The sequence below is a fragment of the Empidonax traillii genome, unplaced genomic scaffold, assembly GCF_003031625.1.
Source record: "Empidonax traillii isolate 1590-97213 ecotype Southwest subspecies unplaced genomic scaffold, ASM303162v1 scaffold2169:size34281, whole genome shotgun sequence".
Taxonomy (NCBI): domain Eukaryota; kingdom Metazoa; phylum Chordata; class Aves; order Passeriformes; family Tyrannidae; genus Empidonax; species Empidonax traillii.
In genome coordinates, this window is record NW_020957362.1 from 9,422 (window position 1) to 29,313 (window position 19,892).

Sequence of the window (19,892 nt, forward strand, 5' to 3'; positions counted from 1 at the left end):
ATGCTTCCCATGGGGTTATTTAATTTAAAAATAAAATGGCACCAGCACTTTTAAACCAGCTGGGTCCTCCTGTCCTGGTCCTGCTCCTTTGTGGCCTCTCAGTCTCCAGGTCTGAGCTGAATTTGGGGTGTTTTGAGGCTTCTGCTGCCACCAGAGACTGGAGTAAACAAGGAATTTATTGTTACAAATAAAACAAGTCCAAAATTTGATTGTCCCTGGCAAAGCTGGTCAAGGTTCTTCCCCCAGAGGGTGGTTGGCACTGAACAGGCTCCCCAGGGCAGTGGGCACAGCCCCAAGGCTGCCAGAGCTGCAGGAGGGTTTGGACAAGGCTCTGAGGGACAGGGTGGGATTGTTGGGATGTCCATGCAGGGCCAGGAGCTGGGCTGGATGCTCCTTGGGTGTCCCTTCCAGCTCAGGACCTTCCGTGGTTCTCTGACCCGGTGCAGCTGTCACTTGTCACTGGGGTCCTCTGCTCTGGAGCACCTTTGGGGTGGCACCGCCGCTCTCACCGGCCCCTCTCCTCTTCTTTCCTGCCCTGTGTCCCACAGGACCACATACCCGTGCCCTACCAGCCGGATTCCAGCAGCAACCCCTCCTCCACCACGTCGTCCACGCCCTCCTCGCCGGCCCCGCCGCTGCCGCCCAGCGCGACGCCCCCGTCCCCCCTGCACCCCTCCCCGCAGTGCCCCCGCCAGCAGAAGCAGTTCAACCTGCCAGGTACCTCCACGTCTGTCTCGCGCCCCGGGGGGTCCTCAGGGTGAAGATCTGCTCCGTCTGGGCTTGCAGGGGGACAGGGAAAAGGTGGGAGCAGCAATGAGCAGCAGGGATGAGTCGAGGGGTGTTCAGGTCGGGAGTCTCCATCAAAGCCCAGGCTGGAAGGAGGGTCAGAGCCCAAGGCTTGATGCAGTTGGGTCTTGGAAACCTCCCAAGGATGGAGCCGGCACAACCTGCTGCTCTTGAGGCTGCAACATCCTTCCCAGGCTTGGATTCCTCCAGGGCACGTTGCCTCAAGTGTAAACGGAAATCAAGGTCCTATCCCTCTACAAGGGCTCCTTGGGTTGACTTCACTGTTTCTTTGGGGTGATGGGCCCCCCAAAAGCTCGTTGGCAGCACATGTGGGCAGGTGATGCTGGGGGTGTCTGACATCCTTGTCCCATCGAGGCTTGGCTGGGTACCTGGGACCCATCGGCTCCTGGAGCTCAGGCTCTTCAGGGATGATGAGAGGGGCAGTTGGGTCCTGGTGGCTGCAGGACACAGGAGTTACATTAAATGACCACAAAAAAAACCAGCTCCTGCTGGGCTGAGGGAGTCTCAAAGCCTGTGCACCTCTGGGATGTCCTTGGGGCAGTGCTGCTGCTCCAGGCAAGGTCCCTCACTGCAGGGGAGCGGCTCAGCATCACTCCCGGTGGTGTGGAGGGGCTCAGCTGTCCTCAGCCACCCCCCTGCCTCTCCAGCTGCTCCCAAAGACATTCTGGAGAGTGGAGAGGAGGGGAAACCATGACCCTGACCCATCCCTGAGATGCTGAAGCACCCATGGGGCTGGGGCGCAGAAGTTTGGGGTCCCTCCTGTACCCCCAAACCAGCAGTTAATGAACTGGTCCAGTAGGAAGAGAGGTCAGGAGAATTTCTCCAGAGGAGCCAGGTGGCACCTTCATGCTCTGCTGGTCCTGCTGCGCCCTGGTGATGCCGCCCTCTCATCCTGACCAGCCCTGAGCTTGAGAGGAGGAGGAGGAGGAGGAGAGATGAGGACAAAGTTGACTGGCAGACTTCATCCCACAACAACAAACACTTCCAAAAGCCTGGAAAACCCCCCCAACAACCAAGCACCAGGTCCTGGTGTGCCTGGAGAGGGGGCAGCCACGCACGAGGCTCCCTGGCTGGAGTGCCCAGGACTCGGGTGGGGGTCTGGAGGGGCCTGAGGAGGACAGTGGAGGAGCTGTGAGGAAGCACAGGACACCCCAACCCAGGAGGCCAGGATTTTGCCAGCCAAAGCTCTGGAGTGTCCAAGTTTTGGGAGGACAATCCCCAAAGCTCTGGAGCGTCCAAGTTCTGGGAGGACAATCCACAGTGTCCCTGAAATCCTCGGGCCATGCTGGGGGTTTCCACACTGGTAACAACCCTGTTTGTGGTGGCCCAACTGGAGGTGAAGCATCCTGAGGTCTCCACAGTGGGATAACAGGGATCAGAGCGATCAGCATCCCCAATCCACCCGCTGGGCCAGCCCTGGACCCTCCCTGGGCAGGGAAGAGGGTCTGGAATTTGGTGACCCCATCACGTGGCACTTCTGGAGCAGAGACCTCCCCGAGGGTCTGTTTGAGACATTATTTCATGTTGTTTAAAGCAGAAACAACAGAATTAACCCCCAAAATGGGCATCAGTGTCTCCTTAGGGGGTCCTGGCAGGTTTTCCTGGCCAGCAGGGATGGAGTGGGGCAGGATCAGACCCCGGCAGCTCTGGGGTTCCTTGCTCCCTGCTCTCATTCCCTGCTCCAGATGGGAGCCAGACTGACACAAAGCAGGACTTGCTGTGCTTTCATCTTCCCTGGAGGGACATGGTTCATCCCATCAAGATGGTCATCCCAGGGATTAGGATTTGAGTTTGGAAATTGCGACATGGGGACCTTTTTCTGCCGGAATTACCTCGGGGGCTCCTTTGATCTCAGCTCAGGGGTGCTCAGGCCCTGCTGCAGAGCTGAGATCGGGCTCCAGCGTCTCAGAGCTGGAGAGGGGAAGGTGAGGGTTGGTCCTTGGGGTCTTGGAGCTTAAGGAGAAAGTGATTTTTGAGCCGGTGCCAACCTCTGGTGGCCTCAGCAGCTCTGACTTGCTTCATCCCCCCTGCACACGTGAGCTGAACCTGCCCTTGGATTTGCCCACTGGAGATGGGGAGCCAGGGGAGGGTCCCACCACCCAGAGCCCTTCTGCAACACTGGCTTTGGGCAGCAGCCCCCACAGCAACTTTCAGCACACCAGGAGCTTGACAGGGAGCCCAGGAAGGACACAGCTCCAAAGATGGGAAAAAAAAAGGGCTGAATTGGGGTAAAATGGGCGGCAAAATCCATCACTTGGTGTCTCCATGATGCCAAACCACTCCCAGCGACCAGCTGAGGGCCAGCACTCAACCCCCACAGCCTTTTACTGGCAACCAGTGTCCAAATCCCACCAGTGACTTCACAGATGACATGAACACTCTCCAGAGGGTGTGGAAGAGCAGCTGATGGGGGCAAAAATCAAGTTATAATCCAACCAGGGGTCTTAATTTTTAGTATGGGCACCCAGCAGGGGTGGCTTCCTCCGGAGAGGTTGGGTCACACAGGTGGGGGGTCACACAACCCCCCAGGGGTCGAGGTTTCCTGGGCATAGTTTGGAGCCTCCCCAGCTCTAGAAATGGATGCTTAACCCCCCCTTCCCTCTTTTCCAGCTTCCCATTATTACAAGTACAAGCAGCAGTTCATTTTCCCAGGTAAGGCTCCCCGGATAACGTGGGGTGCTGGGATGTCCCCTGGAGGGGTGGGTGCATGGCTGGCCCCCCTAAATCCCTGCATTTTTGCCAGGGGGGTTGTGCTGGGCTGGGATTTGCCCCCCACAAGCAGCACCTTGAGGCAGGGCCGTGCACTGTGAAGGTGCTGCGGGGTTGGGTGGCCCTGAGTGACACCCAGCACTGGGTCAGGGTGTAACTAAAGCTGCCCTGGGGGGGGTGAAGGGAGGTTTTAAGCAGGGCTTTAGTTGCCCTGGGTGCCCCCCCACACTCCCCTCTCACACTCCACTCTCCTCTCTCCAGATGTGGTGCCTGAGACTCCAACCCGAGCCCCACAGGTCGTCCTCCACCCCGTCACCTCCAACACCATGTGAGTGGCTTCTCCCTGCCTTTCCCAAGCAGCGCACCCCCCACATCCCCCAGGCACCCTTGGGTGCCCCCCTGGCTTTGCAGGACCGTCTGGGGCTCAGGGGTGCCTTAGGGGTGGGTGTTCCTGCTGCCCTGACCCCGCTCACAGCTCTGGCTTGGGTCTTGGTGAGGAGGAGAGTTGGGAGGAGAAGACAGAAGGTTCATTTACAACCCACAGCGCTTCGCTGGGAGAAAAAAAAAAAAAAAAGGCTTTCACCCCAAGTGATTAATTAATTTATAATAAAATTATGAGCAGGATCTTTGAGACAGTTTTAGGAAAGGTGGTTCTTGCAGCCCCACCTCCAATAATTTCGAGTCCAGCAAGTTTTTGCACTGAAATTAGCTGTGAAATGCAGTGTCTGATCAACCTTGGGACTGTCTCTTCCCAGCATGTTTGAGTTCTAATCCAGCAATGCCTGATGTCCTTCCCCTGCAGGGTCACCTGCTGATCCTTTTGCTAAATGCCATTTTGGGAGGATTTTACGAGGCAGGAGTTTAACAGACAAGATCTGTCTCCAGGGGCATCTCCCCTCGGGAGAGGGGATGGGAGGGACAGGGATGGAGCCCCTGTCCCTGGGAAATTAATGGAAAAGTGGTGAAGTCGAAGCCCTGAAGTTTTTTTTTGCCCAAAGCAGGGTGGCAGGTGTAGGGCTGGCAGGATTTTGGGGTGAAAATAACTTTCAGTATGTGAAATCTGTGATTCCACTCTCCCTTCTCCCACTGAAAACAATCCATGAGAGTCACTGAGGATCCCCCCGGGCTAGGGTGGGTTAAAGAGCAGCTCTGGATACTCGGGATACTCAGGAGACAGGAATTTGTGCCCTGGATGGGGATCAGGAAAGAGGAGCTGCTGCTCCTGCAAACCACCTGTCCATCCTGATGCTCTGCAGCCACCCTGGGCTTTCCCTGCTGCTCCAAAAATCAGGATTGGCTCCTTTTGCATAGGCAGCTGGATTCCCCTGGGATTTATGGCTCTTTAGAGGCCACAGAATGGGATAGGACTCCCAGGATCACCCTCTCTGAGTGGCCTGGGGAGTGTTGTGCTCTGCTGTCTCTGGGAAAGGATGTTGTTATTTATGTTATTGATATAATAATAATTATTATTATTAATATATTTATATGATGCTTGAAAGCACCTGAGCTGCTCCAGCCAATTCCCTAACTCAGAACAGCCCTAATTCCCTGTTAACTGTTGGATGCAGCAAGACCCTGGTGGTGGGAGGTGCTGAGTAAACAGAGAAGGAAAAAAAGCAGCTCCTGGCCCAGGGAGCTGGAACACTCATCAAATTTGGGTGCTTTTGCTGCAGGGAGGGTCTTTGAAACTTCCACTTCTCCAAAACAATTGAAAAAACCCTCGTTTTCTTCTCTCCTGGCTGCAAATCAGTGTTGTCCTTTTGGAATTCTGACCTTGGAGATCCCCAAAAATGCCACGAGCACGAGCCCCAGTGTGGTCAGAACGCGTGAGGGTGGAAATCTGTCCCCGGCTTAGCCAGGGGTGACACCTCCCAGGGCTCGTGGCAACGGAGCCTCCTCCCCTCGGGACGTGGGATGGAGACCTGTGTGTGCTCCCACATCACCAAACCCGTCCTGCAACATCACGCATCCCATATGAGTGGATAATTTTAATCATCCCTGCTGCCTTCCCCTCTCCCACGGCAGCACCCCGGGGATGGAGGGTGGGAAGGGGTCCCAAATTAACAGTGACCCCGACTCTTCTCCCCTCTGCTCCCTGGAGTCCTGCTGCAGGGATCAGGCCTCAGTGCCCACGTGTTCCCAACCTCCCTGTGGTTTTTTACCTGGTGGTAATTCAGTAATTCTTTCAACAGCCTGGAAGGAAACCCATTGCTTCAAATTGAAGTGGAGCCCACCTCGGAGGTGAGACGCTCACTCCTGTGCTTAATGGGCCTTTATCTGATCTGCATCTCGGGGCACATTTTGCGGGAAGGGGAGAAGTTGAGCAGCTGTGCAGGGAAATTGCTGATAATTGAATTAAAGGCCAAGCATCCGTGTCCCCACCCCATGGAGAGGGACCCTCACGGGCTCCGTGGGTGCCTTCAAGTTTATCATTCACTGAGGCTTTTTAAGATGCATTAGAAACGTGGTGGAGGGGAAGGAGGGAGGGGAAGATGTAGCTTTTGAAAGGTGTTGGGAATCCTGCAGAAAGTATAAACATGAAGGGAAAAGTCAGAGCCATTCCAGGGGGGGCAGTGCCAGGATGGGAGGAAACTCAGCTTTCAGAGAGATTAATTAACTGCTCTGATGTGTCACAACCTCATATTTAACCGTGGAGTAAATAAATGCCGTCCTGCAAACCTCAGGGACGTGGGGGAGTCACCACCCCCTGGGGGGGTTAACAGACCTGTGGGTGTGGAACTTGGAGACATGGCCTACTGGTTGAACTTGGTGGCCTCAGAGGGCTTTTCCAACCTAAAGGATTCTGTGATTCCCTGAAAATCTGGGATTCTGCCGACTTTGCACAGCACGCAGCCCACTCCCCCCCCCCACGTTGGCTTTGGAAGCAAAGGGCCCCTGGTTCCTCTGGGTCTGAGCAAGCAGTAGGTGGGTCAGTGGGCTTTGATCCACGTTATATTCCTCACCTCCCACCCTTTTCCACCCCCTGTCCCCCGCTTCCAGAATGAGGAAGGCCCCGAGGAGGCTCAGGAGTCCGAGGACGACTTCGAGGAGATGAACCTGTCGCTCCTCTCCGCCCGCAACTTCCCGCGCAAGGCCAGCCAGACCAGCATCTTCCTGCAGGAGTGGGACATCCCCTTCGAGCAGCTGGAGATCGGGGAGCTCATCGGGAAGGGCCGCTTCGGGCAGGTCTTCCACGGGCGCTGGCACGGCGAGGTGGCCATCCGCCTCATCGACATCGAGAGGGACAATGAGGACCAGCTGAAGGCCTTCAAGAGGGAGGTGATGGCCTATCGGCAGACGCGGCACGAGAACGTGGTGCTCTTCATGGGAGCCTGCATGAGCCCGCCCCACCTCGCCATCATCACCAGGTACGGGCCCCGGCGCCGGGCTGGGGTTTGGGTTTGATCCCCAGGGCACTTCCCTGCGGTCAGGGGTTGGTGTGGGGTGGTGTGAGCTGCCCCTACAGCACAGGGGTGCTGTCCACGTGCCGTGGAGCACAGAGCAAACCCACCCCGGCACATTCATCTCTTGTGCAAGTGCAGCTCGAGGCAGGAGTGGTTTGTGTTATCCAGGGACAGGAACAATCGTAGAATCCTGGAATGGTTTGGGTGGGAAGGGATCTTAAAGCTCATCCTGTTCCACCCTCTGCCGTGGGACATCTTCCACCAGCCCAGGTTGCTCCGGCCTGCCTTGCACACTTCCAGGGATCCAGGGGCAGCCACAGCTTCTCTGGGCAACCTGGGCCAGGACCTCCCCACCCTCACAGCCAGGAATTCCTGCCCTATCTCCCATCTATCCCTGCCCTCTGGCAGTGGGAAGCCATTCCCTGTGTCCTGTCCCTCCATCCCTTGCCCCAAGTCCCTCTCCAGCTCTCCTGGAGCCCCTTTGGGCACTGGAAGACTGGAAGGCTTCTTGCATCTTGCTGGGGAGCAAGCTGAGATTTGAGGGTCTCCCAAACCGTGTCACAATTCCAGAGCTTCCTTGGTCTCAAAGAATTCCCACTTGCCTGCCATCACCCACGAGCTTGGTGGGAAGTGCAGTGTGGAACCTCCCGTTGTGCTCCTTCCACGGGTGGGCAACCACAAAATCCCAGCTGGCCTTGAGGCAAAGAGGCTGCAGCAGCTCCTGGAGCAGCTGCTGTTGTGTGAAATACATTTATCCCTGAGAATTCCATTATTTCCTTCACCCCCACCCCATGTTTTCCGCCATGGTGCCGCTTCACCTCCCGCCCCGGGTCTCTCTCTCTCTCTCGGAGACGTTTCCCCAAGGTGAGGCTGAATTTTCCCTCCTGGCAGCGTTTCAAAGAGCAGCGAAATGGCAACGCTTCCAACATAGCCATCAGTGATGAAATATTGCATCATCCTTTCCGAACGTTCCCTTGGAAGTGGCACCTCCCAGCCCCCCGATCCCAGCTCTGCAGGGCTCGGTGTGAGGGTGAGGGGAAACTTTGCTCTGCTCCTCGCTCAGCAGCAAAGGATTCCATCCCAAATTTGTGTCACCTCGGGCCACTCCCTGCCCCGGTGGGTTCACGGGCCGTGTTTGTCTCGGGAGTTCCATCCTCGGCAGACGGGGTGACTCCAGAGCGGGGCTGGCTCTCCCCAGCTGGGGACTGGGAAAATGATGCCTTTTATTCCGGACCAAAAATTAGCCATCTGGGAAAATTCAGCAGCGTTTCAGATCTCCATCTATTAACCAGCTTCGGGCCAAAAAGCTTTTGGAAAAGTGTGCAAACACATGTATTGATGGATGAGTCAGAGGCCCCATCCATGTGTTACACCCTGTTCCCAGAGGAAAATGCAGCGTCTCCAGCCCGCTCCCCACCATCCCTTTGCAGCCCCTGTTTGCTCAGCTTTTCAGTGCTATTCAATATCAAACCAAATATATTCCTTTAATTATTATTTTATTTTTTTTTTAAGCCACACGGTGTTTCCTATTCTAATGCCTCTTTATAAAAAAACCATAAAGGTGCCACTGCTGACAGTTTGACAAAACAAATCCGTGCTCTGCAGCAGCCTGATGCATTAATATGAGGGCTGGGAAGGGCTGCTTGCCTTGTTTCTCTTCCCAGCTGCACTTGGTCCCTTTTTTTTTTTTTAAGGTCAAAGTACAATTTGATTGAATTGCCCAAAATTTAACCCGAGCTCAGAGCGTCTCCGGGCGTCACTTGGGCTTTGCCTACAACCAGCAACCCATTTCGATCCACATCCTTCAAAAGATGAAGCAGAGAGAGACAGCAGATGAAGGATGAGTAGATTAGGTGGGATGTTGGGCAGGAATTCCTGGCTGTGAGGGTGGGCAGGCCCTGGCACAGGTTGCCCAGAGGAGCTGTGGCTGCCCCTGGATCCCTGGAAGTGTTCAAGGCCAGGTTGGAGCAACCTGAGTTAGTGGAAGTTGTCCCTGCCCATGGCAGGGGGTGGAATGGGATCATCTAAAGGTCCCTCCCAACCCAAACCATTTCTGTGATCATGATAATTCTACAACTGCAACTGGAACTGTTTGGTTTTACCCTGCTGGGATTTCTGGGGCACAATCAGCTTGTGACTAGTGCTGGTTGGTCCTGAAGATGCAGGAAAACCAAAGGAGATGCTGGGAGGGGATTCAGCTCAGTCTTAGAGAACTTTTGGGAAGCCCGGGACTGCATGAATGTGTGTTCCTTAGACCAGGGCTGATTTCTGGACACAGTTTTCCTGCTTTGAAGCTTCCCATGGGGCTGGTGATTCCCCAGGAGGCACCTTGGAGCTCTCAGTCTCATCCTTCCCATTTTCCAGGGTTCATAGGATTATAGGATTATAATACAGTTTGGGTTGGAAAGGACCTTAGAGTTCATCCAGTGCCACCTCCTGCCATGGGACACCTTCCACTAGCCCAGGTTGCTCCAAGTCCCGTCCAACCTGGCCTTGAACACTGGACTGGGAATGGTCAAGGATCCTGGGAACGATTCAGGATGCTGGAATGGCCCAGGATGTGGCACAGGGTGGGGAGGGAGATCAGTGACCCCGAGCAGTGCAGAGCATCGGCTCTTCAAACAGGAATTTTCCAAAGGGACTCAAGTTCTCCCCCTGGGTTTTTATGCAAATAACTTTAAACAAGGCTTTGCCTGGAGTGGGGGAAAACCATTCCCAGCTGCCCAGCACAAAGCCAGGATGTCTGGAATTCCTCACCCACTCCTCCCTGTGCCCCTCCCCCGGGCAGGATTGGGCTGTGCAGCCCCGTTTTTCTTCTGGGTGCCCAGAGGTGGTCGCTGGAGGCCGTGTTTTTGTTTTTTTTTTTTTCCCACCAAACCCAATTTCTTGGAACTGTTAAAGAAATCTGTGTTTTCCTGCCGGCACACTGGGAGCAGCTGCCTGTCCCTGGAAGGGGCTTCACCACGTCGAGCCACCCGGCGCTGCCGGAAGGGGGTTATTTATAGACGGGTTTATTTTTGCTTTTTTCGCATCCCCACATTTTCCTTCCTGATTGCTTGTGATATTCAAGGATTGTCTGATTAGCAGAAAGAAATCTCCCCTCCCAAAGCTGACATATCCCACGGGGGAAAAGCTGGCGGTGGAAACTGAGGTAGTGGATTTGCTGAGGGTGTGATGGAGAAGAGAAGGCTCCAGGGAGACCTGAGAGACCCTTCCAAGGCATAAAGGGGCTCCAGGAGAGCTGGAGAGGGACTGGGGACAAGGGATGCAGGGACAGGATGCAGAGAATGGCTTCCCACTGCCAGAGGGCAGGGAGAGATTGGAGATTGGGAAGGAGCTGTTGACCTGGCCCAGGTTGCCCAGAGAAGCTGTGGCTGCCCCTGGATCCCTGGAAGTGTCCAAGGCCAGGCTGGACAGGGCTGGGAGCAACCTGAAGGTGTCCCTGCCCATGGCAGGGAGTGGAATGAGATGAGGTCCCTTCCAGCCTTCAAGGTCCCTCCCAGCCCAAACCAGTCCGTGGTTCTCGATCTGTGTCTGAACGTGACAGTCTGGGTCGCCAGCAAAGGCAGAAATTCCAGCATTTTTCAGCACTGGGAGGTGGTGGCTCCAAGCAACGCTTCCATCAGAGCCACTAATAGATTTTCTCTTGGGTAATGAGCGGTGGGGACAGTTAACATTCATCTTAATTAGTCTTGAGCAAGAGGAGTGCGAGCCTTGGTGCTCTGAGCGCTGCTGAGCGGCTGGAGCGGAACAGCATCAAAGTCCTCGGCTCGGTGGAAATGAAAGGACTCAAAAAACACCCCTTTTGCTTGCTGCTCACAGGGAAATAACCAGCTGGGTTTGTTGGTGTTCAGTGAGACAAAGCCAGGCCTGGCTAACTTGTCTCAGCCCTCTGGGACTTCTGGTCCCAGCCTGGGATTAGAGGTAAAGCCTCAGCCACTCAGGGGTCCTTCAGAGGATAAAGTCTAACCCTTTTCTAATACCCACAAAGGTGGTGGATTGCAGGAATTACCCGTGTTTTAGGATTCTGGGCGTTGCTCCTGGGGAAGAAACAAAGGGGATTTTAATGCTTACTGATCCAAGGCTCCAAATTCTCATCAAGTCCGTAATGGAAGTGGGGGGATCAACACGCTGGGTGCGGCTCCTGCGGGGTCACCGGGGGCTCCTGTTGGTTGGGAACATTGTTTGGAAGATGGGAGCGAGGTTTTCCGGTCTGAAGGGCAGGAGAGGAGGTTGGGGGCTGGCGTTTGCCTGCAGTTTGAGCTCCCTCTGCTTTGGGAGGGTGGAGTTGGTGCAGCTTTGCTAAGATTACTTGGTTCTCAGTTAACAGCCCAAACGTGGCACTCGGAGTCTGCACAAAGAGCCCGGGATTTGCTCCCTCGGGCGTTTCCAGTTGAGTTTTGGCCCCTCTCTTGTTGTGGTGTGGATGCCAGAGCGACTTCAGCTTTACAGGAGCCACCTTGATGGCCACTGGCGATGCCACCGGGGCTGCCTGACTGTGATTTATGTCCCTGCTATGATGTGCCAGGCAGAGCAAGGAGAACGGTGAAGAACATTAGGAATTAAGCTTGACCTTGGCAGAACCACAGAAAGGGAATTAACTCGTTGAAGGTGCCTCTCAGCAGAGGAACTTGGAGTATTTCTGCTGGAGAGGGAGCATCTCCCAAGCCCTTCCCTGGAGCTGGTGGGCAAGGGGGGGAACACAAACCTAGTCCCTCTCCTTATGAGATGAAATGAGAGTTTGTTGGTTTGTTTTATTCTCTGTGGCAAACTGGCTTTGATAACGGGGAACAAATTACCTGGCACTAATTAATAGGGAAGGTGTGAGAGCAAGGGATGGAAAGAATATCCAAGATATTTTCCTGGATAACTTTTTTGCACCACATGGGCTAAATATTGGGGGGGTTATTTTGATTTTATCGTTTATTTCTATGCTGGATTTTGGCAATATCTGGTGCTTGGCTCTGCTGCCTGGAGGAACAAGCCCAGCTCCTCACAAGGATGCTCTCCCATCCCTGGACCCTGCTCCCTGTGGGTGTGGAAGAGCTCTGGACAAAGCTCAGCTTTAAACCCTCAGCTCTTCCAAACCTCTCCCAGTGCCAAACCTCCTGACATTTACAGTGTCCCAGGATTTGGGGCTTGTAAATCTTGATACTCAGGGAGCTGGGGGCTGAGGGGGGGTGAGTATTCACCATGATTTGAAGGGTGGGAGGAGAGGGGAAGGTGTAAATCCTCACACTTAGGACAGAACAGACTGGGGGGCTTGGATTTTCCCGGGGGATGCTCCGTGGCTGTGCAAGCACCAGTGGCTGGTGCTTGCAGCCAGCCCTCTCCAGGGATCCATGTTGTCCATTTGAGCTTTTGATGGACAACAAACTGAAGGCAGAACAAGGCCAGGTTGGATGGAGCCCTGAGCAACCTGACCTGGAGAGTGGCATCCCTGCCCATGGCAGGGGGTTGGAAAAAGAGGGTCTTGAAGGTCCCTCCCAACCCAAACCATTCTGGGATTCTGTGAAACTGGATTTTTCTCCTTGCTGCAGCTCATTAAAGTGCATCCTATCAGACTCCTTTCCTGCCCTGGAAAGTTAGGTAGAAGCTCTAAATCCTGATGAGGGGGAGGGAAACTGAGGCCCAGAGCTGGCACGCTGTTTTGCTCGGTGCCAGCCTGGAAACACTCATGGACAGGACAAGGGGGAATGGCTTCCCACTGCCAGAGGGTCAGATGGGATATTGGGAAGGGATCCTTCCCTAGCAAGGTGGGGAGGCCCTGGCCCAGGTTGCCCAGAGAAGCTGTGGCTGCCCCTGGATCCCTGGAAGTGTCCAAGGCCAGTTTGGAGCAACCTGGGCTGGTGGAAGGGATTGGGAACTAGATGATCTGTCAGGTCCCTCCCAGCCCAAACCACTCCATGATCCCAGAGCATTTTTGAGGTGCCTTTCAGATCCCACCACTCCTGGGTGTATTTTGGGAGCAGAACCCAGCACCCGCTCTGGGAGCCGGATCATCCTCAAGTTGTTTTTCCCTTCTCTCACTTTCTGCTGCGTTCCCTCTGCTGGCAGTTAAATAATGGGGCTCGTAGATCATGGAATAAATAGGTATCGACTTCATGCCAGAGGCTGGATCAGAATTGATTGACCCGTGGGAATACACTCCCACCCAATCAATAGGAGGCCATCAGGCTGGATAAATCTTGATAACGACCGACAGCAGGAAAGTCAATATGTGTATTAATATATACATTAAGTGGGTATATATCTTCCAGCTGCAGACAGCGTGGCTTTTGGCAGCTTGTGGAGAGGGATGGGATGGGCCGGGGAGGAGACTGGAGTATCCTGAGCGAAGGGGATCATAGAATCATGGGATCATAGAATCATGGAATCGTAGAATTGACCGGGTTGGAAAAGGCCTCTGAGATCATCCAGTCCAACCCTTGATCCAACCCTGCCGTGGTTCCCAGCCCATGGCACTGATGCCACATCCAGGCTCTGCTCAAACACCTCCAGGCCCAGAGAATCCATCACTTCCCTGGGTAGCCTGATCACTCTCCATGGAAAAAATTCCTTCCTAATATCCAACCTAAACCTCCCCTGGCACAGCTCAAGGCCAAGCCCTCTTGTCCTACTGCTGGTTCCTGGAGAAGAGACCAACCCCCACCTGGCTCCCCCTCCTGTCAGGAGTTGCAGAGAGTGCTGAGGTCCCCCCTGAGCCTCCTCCTGTCCAGGCTGAGCCCCCTCAGCTTCCTCAGCCTCTCCTCGTGGGAATTGTGCTCCAGTCCCTTCACCAGCCTCGCTGCTCTTCTCTGCCCCTGCTCCAGCCCCTCCATGTCCTTCCTGAGCTGAGGGCTCAGAGCTGGACACAGCACTCCAGGGGCAGCCTCACCAGCGCTGAGTGCAGGGCAACAATCACTTCCCTGCTCCTGCTACCAGGAGCACCCTCAATCCACGGGATCCTCTTCGTGGCTGGGAAGAGCTGCTTGTGAAGGAACCCCATGCTGGCATCCTGCCTAGCCAAGAAACAAATCATTCCCATGACAGCACCATTCATTTTTTATTAATAATAATTATTATTACTATTCCAAAGTGGAGTTGGGTCCTCGCAAATCCAAAGATTTGCTTCATCCCCCTCTTCAAAAGAAGGTGTTTTTTTTTAAATTTCTTTTCCTTCCTGAAGTTCAAATAGTTCAAAATAGCAGGAGGATCAGGGCAGAGGGAATATTTAAGGCTCCTTCAAAGGCAAGGAGGTCAAAGAGCCTTTGCACATCCCCATGCAACTCTCAGAGCCCATTCCAAGAGCATTCCTTTCCAAAGGCACCAAGTGGCAGCCGAAGCATCAAGTATTTCCTGGTGGCTTTAGCCAAGCCACAGCCCTCACCTGTCTCCCAGCTCTCCTCCCTGCAGCTGCAGGAGAGCTTGTCTCCTCTGCCACCGTCTCCCTCAAATAAAAATGCCTGCAGTTGGCTTTTTCCTAAATAGCTTGTTTTTTTCTGAAGCGACGATGGATCAAAGCAACTTTTCGGGGAGGCTGATCCCCCTCCTCCTCCTCCTCCTCCTCCTCCTCCTCCTCCCTTCCCCCTCCTTGTGCAGCGCTCGTGGTTGGGCTGTGCTGGCTGCAGTTATCTCCCGTGCCAGCTGCTGGCAGGAAAATTCTGCTGCCTAAGTAATATCTGTCCAAAGCTGGTGCTCCCATCGGGAGATAGCAGGCATGGGATGAGGGGGAGTCTCTCCCAGGGCTTTTCTGTCTCCCCGCTCTGGTTTTGCCCTGCAGAGGCTCCTGGCAGGTGACAAGTTCCCTGTTTTCCCATTGGGGTTGCTTTGGGAGACTTGTGGATGGGTTGAGTTGGGAGCTGGAGTTCGGTGGGATGAGTGTTTTCACCCCAGAGGGACCGGGCTCTGGTGGGTGTTGATACTCAGCGTCAGTGTCTGCAGGTTTGGGCCAAGAATTTTGGGGCACTGAGTTGCTGCTGCTTTCACAGAATCACAGAATCGTTGGGAAAATCATCCTTCAGATCATCAAGTCCGACCCTTGGGCTGGAAAAGATCCTTCAGATCACGGAGTCCAGCCAGCACTGCCAAGGCCACCACTGACCCATGTCCCCAAGGGACACATCCACATGGCTTTTAAATCCTCCAGGGATGGGGATTCCACCCCTGAACTGGGCAGGGCAACTCTTTTAGTGAAGTCATTTTCCCTAATATCCTAATTTTCCCACCTTGGTCGTGATCCAGTGTAAATGGATGGTGCTTCTCAGGGTCTGGGGAGGAAGGAAACTGCACATTGCCTTTGTTTGAAGCAAGAGGAACAGGGGGAAAGGCAAGTCCCTGCTTGGGATGGAAAGGAAAGGACAGTTGTTGTCCTGGGGCTGCAACATTCCCACACTAAACCTCGGAATGCTGCATATGTGTGGCTCAGACGAGACCTGCTTCACTTCACCTGGAGATTTTGGTGGTGGATCCCAGTGAAACCAGTGCTGAGCATCCCTCAGGGGACAGGGGAACCTGGAGACATCTCTGTCCTTAGACTGAGACCCAGCAAGCTCCTTGCAGCTCATGCTGGGGGGATCCCGGTGTCCCTGGGGGGTGTTTGGATGCAGAGGGTCTGGGGAGCTGCAGCTGGGTGGTGCCACTGCTCCAGCATGGCAGGGAGGGTGAGATTCCCTATCAACTTAAGAGGAGAACAAAGCCTAGGGATAAAAATCACCCCAAAGCTCTCCCTTCTTGCTGCTCTCCCAGCTGTGTTTGATTTCCCATTTTGGGAACCGCACCGGGAGCTGTCGAGTTGCAAAAGCACAACTGCCAGACCCCTCCAGGAGAGAAAAACAAGCCAGTATAGGGGAAGAGCTTGAAAACTTCCCAAATAAGTCAGGAACGGGCAGATACACTCAGTATTTCTTTTTTCCCTCTCTGCCACGGCTAGTCCTGCTCCAAGGAAATTAAATAAGTCCCAGCTCAGTGGTTCCTGTTGCTGTATCTTTCTCAATATTTCCCAAAGGTTCCCTTTTTTTTTCCTCTGTGAAATACTAAAAATGAGTGAACTGGCGGCAAGTGTGGAAGCATCCAGGCAGCCCCTCCTTGACTCTGTCTTTCCTCCAGCACAGACGTAACCTGCCAGCAGAGGCATTTTTATATTAAAGCACTTCTTATTAATTCCCCCCCTCCCTCCCCCCTTGTCTCCCCTGGGTGTTTAGTGCTGGCTATCACCATGGAATCGGAGCTGGCTCCCCATAAATCCATAGGCGGGCAAGTAATGAGCTTCCCAAGCTCTGGCATTTGTCACTTTGGGGGGTTCCAATGAGCCTGGTGGATCTCACAGGTGTTTCTGGGGGTGGTGGCACAGGGGGAAGGAAAGCCCAGAGCACTAGGGAACAACGGCAGCCAGCCCTTCCGTCAGCTCGAGAGGGATCCCTGCTCCAGGCCAGGATCCCTGCTCCAGGCCAGGCTGGGGCTGCAACCCTGGGGAAATGCTGGCCAGCAATGTCAGGGTGGTGGCCACCAGTGTAGACATGTTGGCCACCAGGGTAGAGATGATGGGCACCAGGGTAGAGACCATGGCTGTCAGTGTAGCGGTGGTGGCCACCAGTGTAGAGGTGGTGGCCACCAGTGTAGAAGCAATGGCCATCAATGTGGAGGTGATGGCCATCAATGCAGAGGTGGTGGCCACCAATGTAGAGGTGACGGCCACTAGTGGAGAGGTGATGGGCACCAGTGGTGGTGGCCATTAGTATAGAGGTGTTGGCCATCAATGTAGAGTCGATGGCCATCATTTTAAAGGTGGTGACCACCACTGTAGAGGCGATGACCACCGATGGAGAGGTGGTGGCCACCAGTGTAGCAGTGGTAGCCATTAGGGTAGAGATGATGGCCAGCAATGTAGAGGCAATGACCAGCAGTGTAGAGGTGATGGCCACCAGTGGACAGGTGATGGCCTTTAGTGCAGAGATGATGGCCACCACTGTAGAGGTGATGGTCATCAATGTAGGGGTGTTGGCCGCCAGTGCAGAGGTGATGGCCATCGGTGTTGCAGAGCAGGGATGGAATGTTGCATCCCCAGTGGATGGAAGATGGATGGGGCTGTGTTCATGCCGAACAGCAAGAACACCAAGAGGCAGCACTCCAGCTCCTCCTCGCTCATCCCTCCCGGATTGTTCCTCTGCGAGTCGCCTTTGGCTTTGCTCCCGTTGCTGATGCCTTCAGCCCACGTTGGGAAATGCAGAGTGTTTATAAAGCAATTTGGGATTTGGCTTGCTTGGCTGAACACTTCAGAAACTCATTTTGAGTAGAGAGTTGCATCTGCAGCGGGATGGGGCCGGGGAGGGCTGCGGGCCGTGCCTGTGCCGTGGGTCGCGGTGGACCAGGACCTTTGCATCTCCCTGAGCCGCCTGGACAGGCTGTCCCTGCTGCCCCTCAGCTCTGGATGGGGTTTGATCAGCGCACGGCACCGGGCACGTGCCATCAACCCGCCTGCTCTGCCGACAGGTGGGACGGAGAAGTTCAGGAGGAGAGCACGAGCGTTCCTTCGCGAGCGCGCTCTTCAGCGGTGAATGAACCGCCATCCGCCTCGCGATGCAAATCGCCTGCCTTTGTCTGCGGCGCCGAGCGTGGGTGGTCTGCGGCCCTGCCATCCTCAGCCTGCCGGTGGTGCCTCAATGCCCCCGTGGAGCGCAGAGCTCTCCCAGTGGGAAGGCGGGAGAGACGATTCCCGTGCCCCGCGCTTTGTTCCCGCCGCTCGCGCCCGAATGGGGAGCGATGGAACGGCAGGCGGGGAACAAGGGGAAGCGAAATTGTTGGGCTCTGCCGTGAAAAGGTTCTGCAGGTGGTGGCTGAATGGGCTCAGGTGCTGCATAATAGGTATCAACCGGCCTTTATCTCTGTGCTGGCAGCTCCTTATCCGGCAAGAAAACTCCGCTGTGCCGGCGCAGCGGTCGCTGGTTGAATCAGTTCGGAGCGGTTATTCATCGAGGGGAGGAGAGAAGCACCTGGGCTGCCTGGGAGGCTCTCCCAGGTCCTGAGAAGCAGTGGTGCCACCACCTCTCCGCTGAGCTGTGGCCGCTGTCCTTGTGCCGGGGCTCGTGCTGGATCCATCCGCTGCCTCCTTTAATGCCATCCCTCTGGAAATGAAGTGGAGAGATGGGAATCTCATCAGTCAAGAGCTGCAGGCTCCACTCTCGGGGTTATCTCAGCAGCTCAGATAGGAAGAAATTTGAGGATTTTCCTCTAAACAACCCTTTGCCAGGAAAACAGCTGATCTTAACTCACTTTAGGGCCGAAATCAAGCCCGGTCCCAGAGCTAATCCACTCAAGGCATTTACAATGTCAATTTGGGACCAATTCAGGCCATGAGCAACTCACTGTAATGGGTTTCTCTGGGGGAAAACAAGCCTTTGCCAGGGAATGGGGAGGGCTGGGGGAACTCCTTTGTGTGCAGGCAGGTCGTGGAGGTGGCTGTTGTTCAGCAGAGCTTAAAACTGCTCAGGTTCATGTGCAGAAAAACACACTTGTGGTGGAAGGAGAGTTTATGCCTGTTGTTACTTTGCACCCTTTAATTCCGGTTGCAGAAACCCAAAGGGTTTTATCGCTGATTTCCAAGTAGAGGTTTGAGTGCTTGGATCCTAATCTTCAGCAAATTCACATTTGACTGCAGCCAAGCTCTTGCAGAAGATAGGGAGCGACGGGTTCAGAGGGAGATCGTGTTTGGAATTGCGGTTGCCTCCGCTCTGTGTCCAGCTGGGCTGCTCAGGGACGTGCTGAGACACCCAACCAGGGAAAACCATCCTTGAGGAGGCAGCTCCTGCCCTAAAATCCCCACCACTTGTGTCCAGCAAGGCTATTTCCAATGCAACCGGTGATGAAATACATTGGAGGACGCTGTTGTCTTTCCAAAACCTGGGAGGTTATGGGGCTGGTCCCGTTCCTGCTTTGCTGCTTGACCTGAAAATTGTGCTCTCTGCCCACGGAGGGACGTGGAGCTTTTGGCTCGGGAGCAGGAAGGACCTTTGGGCTGATGAGCTTCTGAAGTTTGGGTTTCTTCTGGGTTTCGTAGACTCGTGGGATAGTTTGGGTGGGAAGGGACCTTAAAGCCCATCTCATCCCACCCCCTGCCATGGGCAGGGATGCCTTTCACTAGCCCAGGTTGCTCCCAGCCCCGTCCAACCCGGCCTGGTGTCCCTGCCCACGGCAGGGAGCTGGAACTATACAGCCTTTAAGGTCCCTTCCATGATTCTTTTAATCCCAAAAGGACAGAACCTGTTATTTTCCAGGGGCCAAATCCAGCCCCGTGCTTGGCATTCCCGGGGCCGCAGGAACCGGGCACGGGCAGAGCGGCGGAGCCGAGCTGCGGATGCAGCTGGGGGAGAGCAGAGGAATTAAACCCTGTAACTTTTAATTTGGGAACTAGAACAGAATCAAATTAACACCTGTGGGCACTGAAGGCTCTCTAACGAGATGTGTGTCGGGGACTTGATTTCCCAGGCACAGGTATCCAGTCTCATCCTTCCAAAGTTGCCTGTAATGAGCGTGGGTGGATATGGAAAAGCAAAAAAAAGTCCTTTTTTTCTTGTGGGCGGGAGTCGAGGCAGCATCCACCCACGGACTCCATTATGATATTCAAATGTCAATATATTTTTAATTGGTTTATATCCCCCCCACAACCCCTCCCCCCTCCATCCAGCTGCCTTTGGTAATTAAGGCTCTGTAAATAGATTTTACAGTAATTGGTACGAGAAGGAAAATTGGAGGACATTGTACAGTGCATTGGGTTGGGTTGTTGTTGGTTTTTTTTGGTTTTTTTTTTTTCTCCCCCTGCCTGTCTTTCCTCTTTTGACTCATGTTACATCTGTGAGCATTGTATCCTCTGGGGGAAGGGGTGGGGAGCCGTGGCCAGTTTTGCACAAAAACTCCGGAGCGAGAGGACCAGGTGGTTTGCTGATGGTTGGGACAGGGGGGAGAGCCAGGAACCAGCCCAGGATACCCCTCACGATG

The 19,892-nt window shown here is 54.5% G+C and overlaps 1 protein-coding gene across 1 annotated transcript in view; it reads left to right on the top strand.

Annotated features, from left to right (window-relative positions):
* Positions 1-16,636, top strand: part of LOC114071645 (kinase suppressor of Ras 2-like) — a gene marked incomplete at its 5' end in the record, with an annotated part of 23,797 nt that extends 7,161 nt beyond the window's left edge. Inside the window, 6 exons of the mRNA XM_027909495.1 lie at positions 549-717; positions 3,418-3,459; positions 3,778-3,844; positions 5,709-5,757; positions 6,517-6,884; positions 16,348-16,636. Of these exons, the coding sequence (XP_027765296.1) occupies positions 549-717; positions 3,418-3,459; positions 3,778-3,844; positions 5,709-5,757; positions 6,517-6,884; positions 16,348-16,636 (984 nt within the window). The remainder of the gene's footprint in view (positions 1-548; positions 718-3,417; positions 3,460-3,777; positions 3,845-5,708; positions 5,758-6,516; positions 6,885-16,347) is intronic.
* Positions 16,637-19,892: the final 3,256 nt, after the last annotated feature.